The sequence below is a fragment of the Pieris napi genome, chromosome 21 (genome assembly GCF_905475465.1).
Source record: "Pieris napi chromosome 21, ilPieNapi1.2, whole genome shotgun sequence".
Taxonomy (NCBI): domain Eukaryota; kingdom Metazoa; phylum Arthropoda; class Insecta; order Lepidoptera; family Pieridae; genus Pieris; species Pieris napi.
In genome coordinates, this window is record NC_062254.1 from 6,086,415 (window position 1) to 6,098,947 (window position 12,533).

Sequence of the window (12,533 nt, forward strand, 5' to 3'; positions counted from 1 at the left end):
TTGGCCATAGACCATTTGGCTCTTAACTAGCAGTACAGACGAAAGCCTATTTAGATTTTACTGGGGTAACTAGTTATTATGTGATGACACTCGTTCTAAATAAACTGATCATTATCTGAGGTAATAGAAAAAAGAACATTTAGTAAAGAATCATACAAAATATGAAAAAATGGCAATACTATTTAACAACTGTCAAATTTGACATATTTTCCATTAGGTAGTGGTAAGCTGCAGTTGAGAGTTGAGACAAGTTCAAATTGTTGTAAATATGTACTAAACAAACATAAAACTCATTTGATATGTCAAATTGTTTTTGAATTTTCGCCAAATTTGTGTTGTAAATATGCAACTAGTGAATTGCATTATTTGAAGCTGAAGCGCAAAAGAACAAAGAACTATCTGCTTTTTACTGTAAGCTTTTATTTACGGAGGAAAGCAATTAATATAGGTTGGTACTTATTATTTAATTTTTCATTTACAATTTATTTTTAACATTTACCTACCTGAATATTTTAATAAAAGGTATACTTTTAGACCACATTGTATTCAACAATGGCTGGAGAAGATCTGTCTGACTTAACTTCAATAAACAACTTACCAGATGAACTAATAGTCTTGTTTTTCAAATATCTTTCTCTGGAAGATATTCTTATGTGTGAAGATGTATCCAAAAGATGGAGAAAATTGGCTTTGGATCCCATCTTGTGGAGACAATTTGTTATTGTCTTTTCAGGGAAACCTGGACAAAGTGAAGTAAGTGAGAAAAATTTGGAGATAATATCAACACACAGTGACTTTATTTATTCATTGAAAATACAGTATGTTTACAACTATTCAGACATAGAGAGCATTTTGGAAAAATGTCACAATTTAATTTCACTAGAACTAGTCATGTGTAGAATAAGTAAGAACTTTGAGGGTGATTTAATAAATCGGACACATTTAAGGAAACTTAGTTTGAAGAATTCTATTCAGCTATCTAGTGAAGTGGATTGGTTATTCCCATTTAATCATCTTAAAGAGCTAAAATATTTGGCCTTGTCAGATTTTGGACTTGCTCCTGGTAATTGTAATATGTTGCTGGAATGCAAGAATTTGTCCCACATATATATTGAAAAGATTAGGGATTTAAACTTAGATTTTGTGAAAAATTTAATTTTATCAAAAGAAAACATCTTAGAAACTTTGCATATACATGGTGGGGATTCTGTTGATGATTCTTGCTTAAAAATGCTGTCCAGATGTACACAACTAAGAGATTTGGCTATTATAAGATGTGAAAATCTTACCGATGTAGGACTTTTAGCTTTAATACATTTCAAGAAATTAGAACACTTACAAATATGGAACAACAACAATTTCTCAGAAATGGTACTCTTAAAAACTTTGGGCAGTGCTACTTTAATAACATTAGAAAGTCTCAGTTTGTCTAGAGTGAAGAATATTTCACCTGTAATAGTTGATATAATATCAGAGTACTATAAAAATTTAAAGTTTTTGGCATTATACCAGTGCCCTCGAATTATTAACACAGATTATGAGAAACAACTAAAATCCAAATTTAGGAACATAGATGTTGTGCTCTATTGATTTTGAAATCTAATTAACAAGATTGTTCAAATAATATGTTTAATGCATAACTTTGATATGATTTGTTAAAAAAAATACTAGGTTGACAGAGTAACTGATATATTATTTTTTCTGTGATATTAGTGTTATAATTAATGATTGTAGAATGTATCTTTTATTAATATATTATTTTAAAACTTGTTGAATTTTGATTTAATTGAAAGGGTGTGGTACTCCTTTGAGGAAGGAAAGACATTTTTTTTAAATGTTTTGATGTTGTCTATTAATACCTGTCTAAATCACATTTATTTTTAAAGTGACAGGCTGGGTGATTAATAATTAAAATAAAAGCTTCTGTCAAAAATGATTTGAGCATACCCCCCAGCAGTGTTCGGAACCGTACGGTAATTTCATATCTACGTACGATGGTACTCGACTATCGTACGCAGATTGTACGATAATTTCCATTCTAATGAAAAATTTGATGATTACACAGATAGCCAATAGCCCAATAACAATTACAGTTTTTAATGTTAGTGCCATCTATTGGCTCATTTTTTTTAGGAACATAATATGCTGACACAAGTTGAATACAGTCGGATGAACAAAGCGTTAACTTAATACTCAAGTTTTCATAAATAAATAATATATTTATGTTTTTATTTTCTGAAGATAAGTAAGACATGAATTTCAGGATTAAAGTATATGCAAAAGAGAGAAATAGTTTGAGAATTTACAAGAAAACTTGTATATAATACATACACAATAGTTTGATGAATTCCCTCAGAACTTGCAAAAGTCACATACTATAACATTACGGTCTGTGACAAGCCTTACTTAGATGAGGAATATAGTTCCATTTTTTATTACAAATGTTAAGTGACTAAAAATTACCGTTAACTCACTGTAAATGTAGGTAGACAGTGTTTCTTTGGCGCGAATTTCAAGGGCTAAGGTTCAGAGAGGAGTAACTAGGAACTAAGTCTCTAAGCAGTCAAATGGTTGTCTGATTTTGACAGATGGTTTATAACCTGTCTCTAAATCTTATCCTGACTCTGAAGACGTGTGAAAGGCCATGACATACATTTTCCAATTGGATCTGACATTTGTATACTTATATATTATTTTGTTGTTTGAATTGTCCCAGTGAAATCACTTTGTGATGATATAAAATATAAAAATATATATTTCATAAAAATCATGAGAATAACACTAAGGACAAATACATCAAATCCGTTCTTGTCAGGTTTCTATATCATACTAACAGAGAATAGGAGTTTTCTGGCAAAAGACTATTCGTCAGTAGCTGTTACTAGAATGTCATTTGGAGTTAAATTTTCATCGGTATCGTCGGTGTTACTTGACATTTTTGCTACTATAGTTTTATCCAACAAAATATTGCTCAAATTCGTATGTACGAAATAGCGCCAAAATAGAAAAAGTCTGATATTGGTCTATTGGCCCAGAACCAGCGAGTTGCGCGCACAGCGCGCTCGCCACAGATAATGTGTACTTAAATTGAAACCTCCTTGGTTAGGACACATTGTACTTTAATAATTAAAAAAATATTTCAAAGCATTGTTTTGTTAGGAGAATAATGCTTTAATTTAATTTTCTTAAAGTAAAGTATGTAAATAAAATATGCCAATAAAAGTCTGTATTTCATTTCATAATTAGAATATTACCGAATGAGATTATATAAATAACTTTTCTAAATACATGTGTTCAATGTAATTTTGATCGTAATTTGTGTAGAAATTATAGCAACATCAATATAATAACAGTCATTTGTTATAGGGACCGCAAACACCTATTTCATACTCTTAAATTAATGACTACATACAAACTACATTACATTAAAATATTTCTAAAATAATTTGTATACCAGTCAATGTGTGAGTTATCTTCAACTTATTAATGCTGGATTATGTTAAGACTATAGAAGCTACTATATTTTTCTCAGAAATAAGAAAGTTCCTTCATAAACTTGTCTTTGAATTTCAATCAAAAAAGGATTCCTGAGTCTTCTACACAGTTTACAAAAAAACAAATTGTAGTTGTATTACCTATTGAAATAATTGAGTTGATATTGGACTATGTAAACTTGAAAGCCTGTTAAGCAAATAAAATAATAATTAAGGCAAGATTCATAGTCAAGTGAATTGTAACTCCAAACACTTTTGACATATGGGAGCCATATTTAGTGATTGGCCTCGGCCCTCGACTCTGAATATCACCCTAAGTAAATACAAAAATATGAAAATGTAAAGCTCTAAAGAGTTTATAATATAGAATTATTGATTATTTATATTCATAACATTTATACAATATTTTGTATCATTTAAGATTCGATTATAAGTTCCACTTGTAATGTTTTAATTGAAATCTGTATAATAAAATAATAATAATATTTTTAAAAAATCAAAATGTCATATAATTTATATAAATGAAATTTAACTATTGGATTTTATATATAAGATTTATTTTATAAGGATTATTGTGATAAATATATATTTACATTACCCCAAGTCCTGAAAACAATTGGATTTTGTTTCTTATAAAAACCTTGATCAGGGGTTTTCAGGTTATCAAAAGTACATTCTGTACAGGATTTGAACATTATATATATATTACTATATGCATAACAAAAACTATGTATGTATAATAATACGCTATATTATTTACAAATTTCCTATTAATGGTTAGTTGAACCAAGACAAAAACTCACATCATCGCTGGTCGGTAACACTTGCTTACAATAATTTCTATGGAAATTCACAGTTTTCTTCCCCTCATGAATTGGAGGGCTGTTTGCATTAGGGGTGCTTTTTTAGGTTTTACGAAGGGCGATAGAGTTAGGGAGAACTGAGGTAGGTCTTCCGCCCTTCAGTATGTTAGGGGCAAAAGCTTATGATGCTACTCCTGCTGCAGTTCTTGCAGTTGCAGCCAATGCTGTTCCGTGCTGTGCCTGTGTGCAATATGTATAGTTATATTCAGAAAAGTTTTGGAAAAGTAAATCAATATACTGTAGATATTTTTATTGTGCTCAGTATGTTAGGTTTTTACAGAGAATTAGATTAAGGAAATAAATTATAAGTGAAGCAACGATTTTTTATATGATAACAATTGCCTCCCGACTATGGAGCATTCACGAGGTAGTTGCCGCAGCCCAAGGGCACCCATGTTAGTGGGTGCTTTGACGGCCTTTAGGATGGAGCATATCTTTTTCCTTTACAACTTGCAAAAAAACTTATATGTAAGCAATGAGTTTTAGCTCAGGTGCTCTCAAAATCTTTGACCTACTAATTATTTTAGACAACTAACCATATAAAAATGATGCTGATTTTTTTGGCATTTTGATTAGCATCTATAGGATGTCATGTATGTAACCACTTTTTTATGACAACGACTTAAGTGATTCTATTATCTGATTATTGATATGATCTAAATTGATTTTCTGAATTTAATGAAGTAAAAATAAATAAATTTAATTGGAATGTTTAAAAGCTATAAGGTATGCTATGTATTTTTAAATTTACAGTCAAAACCGTTTATAACGACATCGTTTACAACGACCTATCGGTTATTACAACCAGATTGTATGGTCCCGTCCGAATCCCTAGTAAACTATTCAGTAAACAAACCGCTTATAACAACATCGGATACAGCGACATATCGCTTACAACGACGAATTTTTTTCGATATTCATCGGCTATAAAGACCAACCGCTTCTTGTCTCAGCAAAACAAAACAATACAAACGATTTTAAATCTTATTTATAAGCATTGAATGAATATTAGGCATATTATTACCTACGCACTTTCTCCCGCCTCATCCGAACCTCTTCCCGGCCATTTGACCATACTTTACACATGTTTAGTTCGCTAATTGACTGCGTGAGTAACAGTTTGATTTAAAAGTGTTGGTGTTGTTTAGACTGTGCAATTGTGAATTTATGTGTTATCATATCGCAAAAAAAGCGAAAAGTGTTTTCTATTGAATAAAAATCTCATGTCATATGGATAAAATGCAAAAAATATTTGAGACTGGGCTAATAAAAAACAGGCCAAAATGACTGATTACTTTTGTCGTAATAAAAAATTTTGTTTCTTTTTTGACTCCTTTACTTAATATTAACATAACATATTATAAAACATACCTACCTATTCTAGATAGATAACTATGATAATATAACTATGTACATACATATGTACTGTACTTGTGTATATGACATTGCTTATAACGACTATCGGATATAACGTCGGAAACTATACGGTCCCTCCAATGTCTTTATAAACGGTTTTGACTGTAATTATAAATGTTATATCTCCTAGAGAAAAATTCATATAGATAATAGAAGAAATGATACATACTGGTTTCCTGGCAATACTTCGCGGTAGATTGGCAACTAAATCAACGTACGACATTTCTGTCTGTTTGATTGGCGCCTTTATTGCCTTTTGGGCTTTTTTTATATTACCCGTCAGGGATTTTAGTTTCTTCCTCTCTTCTTGACAATGCTGTAAAATTAGAACACTTAATATGTTTTAATATGATCAATGTTTGATCAATGTTCCCATGTTAGTGGGTGCTTTGACAGCCTTTAGGATGGAGCATATTTTTTTCCTTTACAACTTGCAAAAAAAATTATATGTAAGCAATAAGTTTTAGCTTAGGTGCTCTCAAAATCTTTGACCTACTAATTATATTAGACAACTAACCATATAAAATGATGCTGATTTTTTTGGCATTTTGATTATCATCTATAGGATGTCATATATGTAACCACTTTTTTATGACAACAACTTAAATGTGCCTCAATTGAGAACCAAATTTATTTAGTACATTGCCTTGCAGCTTGCAGGAGATTAATACATAATCTCAATGTAGCATAAAATAAAAACAATATTAATATTTAAATACATTTGTATGTTACAATGTACCATCATATTATTGTAGTAAAATAAAAAAAAACATGGTTTATGAAATGAAAAATTATATTGTTTTCCCACAAAAAATCCTATATTTTCTCACATACATCTGATTACCATCTATGCAATATTTTTGCTGATTATTGAAGTGATTCTATTATCTGATTATTGATATGATCTAAATTGATTTTCTGAATTTAATGAAGTAAAAATAAATAAATTTAATTGGAATGTTTAAAAGCTATAAGGTATGCTATGTATTTTTAAATTTAATTATAAATATTATATCACCTAGAGAAAAATTCATATAGATAATAGAAGAAATGATACATACTGGTCTCCTGGCAATACTTCGCGGTAGATTGGCAACTAAATCAACGTACGACATTTCTGTCTGTTTGATTGGCGCCTTTATTGCCTTTTGGGCTATTTTAATATTACCCGTCAGGGATTTTAGTTTCTTCCCCTCTTCTTGACAACGCTGTAAAATTAGAACACTTAATATGTTTTAATACAATCAATGTATTCGAAAACATTCAGAAGATGTTGTCAACTTAGGATGATTTAAGTGGTCTTTAAATTTGATTAGAGAAAAATTACAATGAGTTTCGTTTCGTTAAATATTTAAAATCGGCGAATACATATACTACAAAACTATAGAAATATTATTCATACATATTAATTACTATATACATTATACATCTCCCGCCGGCCGCCACGTCTTCATCTCCAAAATTTGTTTTACTAACCTTACTACTCTGATTTTTTCTCTTATTACAATTGTGGTCACCATTCATGTGTCTATTTGATTTATCCTCTTGCTTTGACTCAGTTTCATATTCTTCTTGTTGGTATTTTGATCTATGGTTGCCATTTGAATTTCCATCATTCTCGAATACTAAACATAATATTTTTAACACATACAAATTAATGATTATGAAAATCTACATATACTATAAATAAAGGACAAAACAAGCATGCAATGATTTATTAAATAATACGACTAAGAGTTAATTTTTAAGATGAACATTAGGATTTTAGAAGCTCACTTTCATTATCTGTTTCCTGGTCACTCTTTTCAGAAGCCACCATTAGCTTCCATTTGCGCACAAGTGCTCTGGCAGCCCGATTAACTCTTAGAGATTTTACAGTACGAAGATGATTGACAAATCGGCCCACACCAGTTTCTCGAAGGTGCTGCACTGTTATATTAATTAGATCCAATTTACTTATGTACTTTAAAGTCTGCAACAGTAAATACACTCTTACGATACTGAAAATTTATACATTGTATAAACAAATATACTCCTGATTTGTTACCAGTTACAAGTTAAACATGACAAAGCATAGGTTACAATATCAAGAGGTACGAAAACGAACGAAATATTTTTTAGGCTGCTCAATCATAGCCGAATAAACACTTCATGACATTGCATTTCTTGAAAGATATCATTCCGGGTATTATACTATTATAAAATGTACAGGGCTGTCGTTTTAGTATGCAAAAAAAAATTAAAGATTGCAAAGTTACCAAATAATTAAACCGAGACCCACGAGGCTTATTCAATTGTTTTTTACTTACTTTATGTACATTATCGCAATATATTTCCATTGCTTGTTGATAGTGTTTAATAAAATTTTGTACAGACGCCATAACACAAAAATATTTTTGTCTTTAACCGAAGAACAACTTTTTTTGTAAGTTTACTGCCAAGTGCCAATTGCTAACACTGCCAACTGTAAACGGACTAGGGATGCGAAAAAATAATCGTTTTTTTTTTAAAGTGAAAATCGATTTTTGTACGTGATTTTTATATTTAAAATAATAGATTAATAATTATTAATTAACAATATTATTATTATCAATTATTTTTATAATTGAAAATCAATCATAGTCGATTTTTCATCTGCCACGGGCCACCTCCCGACATTATGTCTGGTTTTTTATAACCCGGACCTCGAACAATAGGGATATTCGATATACATCGAAGTTTACAATGCGATACATTGAATGCGATGCTTTGAAGATGTATTGATATACTCGATGCATTGATGTTTTTATTGTAAAACATCGAAAGGATGATAAAAACGAGTTAATTTTACAAAAGCTCAAGTTTTAATGGAAATTTAAAAGTAAAATAAATTTATTCAGCAGCACAAGGTTACATACAATAAAAAAGACAACAAAAGTACTGCAATGTGCTACTGAAAAGGCATACGCCATACACTCAGCATCTATCAAATTTCAACTAAAATCTATCAAAACGAGATTAAGTTAATTTCGATTTTGATAATAAAACGTTACTTTGTGTTCATAATTTCTATTGTTTACTTTTATTTAAAAAAAACCATGAAAAATAAAATATTTATGGTGTTTATTTTTAAATTAATTCAAAAATTAGGAAAAAATCTAATCTAAAAAATAATATTTTTTTCATGCTAAAAAATATTGGTTGTTTGTAAAGTAGGTTTACGATCGAGATGTTTACGTGATAACGTCTTATTGGTGATATAAGTTTTTGGGAAGTAAGGAATTAATGAAGATAACAATTTTTTCAAATTTTAAATTACATCTATCGTTTTATTCACACTTTTGATGATAAATTTCGGGTGTAAAATGACAAGTTTACTTATTCGACTATGATACACATTTTTCTTCATACATTCACGGAATGACTGGCAGCGCTCGAGATGGGACGGGAGATCGGTCCGTCTCTCTCTCTCGTTATACCTGCGATCGTGAGGTTTTGGTGTGACACAAGTTTCTGAACATGTCACCCGACTAAAACGATTTTAAAGACGTTATCACGTCAAATAATAAAATAAAAAACGATTTGCTTCAATGTGTTTTTTTTCGTCTAATACAATATTTTTAAATGTCATTGGGATAAGCTTCTAATATTTCGTCGAAGGCATCGGCCTGGATATCGCGTTGCGTTTTGCTGTTGCTGATGTTTTTGAAATCGTACATATGATTTACGTTAAATGACTTGATCATACGGTCAGAAGAACAATTTTAACACATGAAATTATTGTTTTTCGATATTTAAGCTTTTTTTAGTTATTTGGTTTGTTGATTGCGTTCGAATTAGCTTAATATTAATTATATAGAATCGTGTGTTTGTAGAGAATAAAAATTCTTGAATAAAGTAGGTACCCCCTAAAAAAAATCCTGGACATCTTGATTACCCCTAAATTTGGGGAAAACCCCCCAAGTTGGCGACACTGATAGGTACACAATACACATTTTTTATTTTTTATATTATGGCAATAGTCAACTTTATGTCAGTTTCAAGTAAAAGGTTGGGAAACTACACGCGAGAAACAAAGACATCAAAAGGAAATACATACAGGGATAGCTAGGATACGCTAGTTAAAAACAAAATCATAATATTACTATAGATAATGAAAGAAGATAATACATTATAATACAATAAAAGATAAAGCAAAAGGCAGGAGATTTTAGTCGGAAACGGAACATGAAGTGATTGCAAGGAATTCAGAAAGGAGATACCTGGAGATCCCTGGAGGAGGCCTACACCTGCGGAAGGGTTCTTGCAAAATAATTAGGAAATAGATATAAAAATTAGTATAAAAAAAATTGTGTAATTTACTTTCTTAAAAATATATGTGTAAAAATAGTATTAAGTTTACTTTGTTCTTTTGCAAGAAATAAAACGGCTTTTTTATTTATTTTATTATGTGTAACACATTCAAAAAAAATTAACAAAGTGTGCTGAAAATTATGTGGAAAATAGGTCAACTATTCTGGTGATGATGAAATGAAATCTTTTGTCCAAGAATATTTTAACAAACACAAATATTTTAAGTCTTTGATGTAGGTAAATAAATATTGTAATACAACCAATATGAGATACTCTTCAATTTTCTTTAAACTAATAAGTACTAGGTACAAGTACTACAATGGTCTAGATTATATAACATATTCCTATATAATCTATACATTTGTAGTACTTGTACCTAATTCTCTATCCCTACTATCCCTACTAATATTATAAATGCGAAAGTAACTCTGTCTGTCTGTCTGTCTGTTACCTTTTCACGCCTAAACCGCTGAACCGATTTTGATGAATTTTGGTATAGAGATAGATGGAACTTTGGGAAAGGACATAGGGTACTTTTTATCCAGATCCCGATCCCGATCCCGGAATTATACGGGTGGAAACGCAGAGTGCAGTTGTGTATCGTATATCCCTACTAAATGAATTTTGGTACAGAGATAGATGGAACCTTGGAAAAGGACAAAGGCAACCTTTTATCCCGATCCCGATCCCGTAATTATGCGAGTGATAGATAACGCAGGGTGCAGTTATGTATCGTATATGCCTACTAAATGAATTTTGGTATAGAGATAGATGGAACCTTGGGGAAAGACATAGACAGTCTGTCTGTTTCGTTTTCACGCCTAAACCGCTGAACCGATTTTGATGAATTTTGGTATAGAGATAGATGGAACCTTGGGAAAGGACATCTTTACTTTTTATCCCGATCCCGATCCCGGAATTATGCGGGTGAAAACGCGGGGTGCAGTTATGTATCGCATAATTCAAATACTCCTAGCCAGCTTTTAGAATACTTTCTGCCTGACATGTCCATCAGGCCCATCGGCCTATACACTATGAATGTGTGAGTGTGACGATGCATGGTGTGGTGTGGCGGGGCTGGCGGGCGCGGGCGCGCTGCGCGGCGCGGCGGCAAAGACGTGCGGGGGACGCGGATGGCTCGGTGGGAGGAGTGTAGATCACAAGACACAAAGTATGCTTACCCGAACGGGCAGACACGTGAGGGCAGACGTCGTTGGCGGACGCATGCGATATCTACAATTTTGAGCTGCAACGTATTCGCTTTCTTTACGTTTTCATTGGTGTTTAGGGTTTCTTGGATAAGCATTTTGTGTTATTTACTTAGTTGTTTTGGTTGTTATTATTAGTTTAGCATAAGTTAGTAGTAGGTAGAATTATAGTTAATAGGTAAAATAAATACTTTAATTCATTTTTTAGGATAGGTGTAAAATTGTAGTAGATTAGTAGGCAGGTTTTTTTAAGTTTTTTTCACATTTAGTAAGTAGTTACGGTACCTAAGAAGGTCAGCATAGTTTTTATTGAGTATTAATAGGTAAGTAATGTTGTTTTGTGAATAAAATAGTTCCAGTAGTTTCGCATATAATTTTATCGATTCATTTTGTTTTTATTCCATGTGGATAGTATATTTTTTTTAACATTTAGTTTTAGTTTAGCAATTCGTTTTGTTTTTGTTTTATTTCATGTGTATAAGTACCTACCTTAAGTATAGTTTCGTACTCAGTACCTTTAACTAAATTTTTTTGTCAGCTAAAGAATTTTTTTTTGCATAAGTACTTACCTGTTTTTATTACTTTAGGTAGGTAACTGGTTAAGTAATATGCCTCGCAAGCGTAAATCTAATTTAGCGCGTAGCTCTAAAAGAGCTCGAACTGCGCAAGTAGCTAGATCCCAAGAATCTGAGGAGCAGACTCAGGCCCGGCAGATTTTAGATGCTGAGCGACACGCAACGCAAAGAGCTGCCGAGACCTATGAACAAACTCAGGCCCGGCAGATTTTAGATGCTGAGCGACACGCAACGCAAAGAGCTGCCGAGACCTATGAACAGACTCAGGCCCGGCAGATTTTAGATGCTGAGCGACACGCAACGCAAAGAGCTGCCGAAACCTATGTACAGACTCAGGCCCGGCAGATTATAGATGCTGAGCGACACGCAACGCAAAGAGCTGCCGAGACCTATGAACAGACTCAGGCCCGGCAGATTTTAGATGCTGAGCGACACGCATCATTGATAGCTGCAGAGATGCCAGAAGAATCCCAAAGACGACGTGTGTTAAATGCTGAACGGCAGTCAGAAAGGAGAAATGCGTTTACAATGTATACATGGGGAGCATTCCACAATGCTGCTTTTGATTATGACCCATCGATTGAGTATAATAACCATCGATTACTTCTCATAGGTGGAATGGATAAAAAATGTATACATTGTGAA

At 32.0% G+C, this 12,533-nt stretch overlaps 2 protein-coding genes across 5 annotated transcripts; one reads left to right on the forward strand and one right to left on the reverse strand.

The window, feature by feature from the left end:
• The first annotated feature begins 199 nt into the window (after nt 1–199).
• Nucleotides 200–2,282, forward strand: LOC125060470 (F-box/LRR-repeat protein 7-like). Of its 2 annotated transcripts, none has more exons than XM_047665377.1 (2): nt 200–448; nt 523–2,282. In XM_047665377.1, exon 2 carries the CDS (start codon nt 553–555, stop codon nt 1,588–1,590), a length of 1,038 nt encoding a protein of 345 aa, XP_047521333.1. In that variant the 5' UTR covers nt 200–448; nt 523–552; the 3' UTR covers nt 1,591–2,282. The 2 variants fall into 2 exon arrangements, with proteins under 2 accessions (XP_047521333.1, XP_047521332.1); XM_047665376.1 differs by having other exon boundaries at nt 201–448; nt 535–2,282.
• On the reverse strand, nt 623–8,244 carry LOC125060471 (transcription elongation factor B polypeptide 3-like). 3 transcript variants are annotated; one of them, XR_007118864.1, is made up of 7 exons: nt 8,083–8,244; nt 7,550–7,745; nt 7,250–7,398; nt 6,835–6,981; nt 5,943–6,089; nt 4,298–4,537; nt 623–739 (listed from the first exon to the last, which is right to left on the reverse strand). XR_007118864.1 is itself a non-coding variant. In XM_047665378.1 (6 exons), exons 1-6 carry the CDS (start codon nt 8,152–8,154, stop codon nt 4,478–4,480), a joined length of 771 nt encoding a protein of 256 aa, XP_047521334.1. In that variant the 5' UTR covers nt 8,155–8,244; the 3' UTR covers nt 3,212–4,477. The 3 variants fall into 3 exon arrangements, 2 of the variants coding, with proteins under 2 accessions (XP_047521334.1, XP_047521335.1); XM_047665378.1 differs by lacking the exon at nt 623–739 and having other exon boundaries at nt 3,212–4,537; XM_047665379.1 differs by lacking the exons at nt 623–739; nt 5,943–6,089 and having other exon boundaries at nt 3,212–4,537.
• Nucleotides 8,245–12,533: the final 4,289 nt, after the last annotated feature.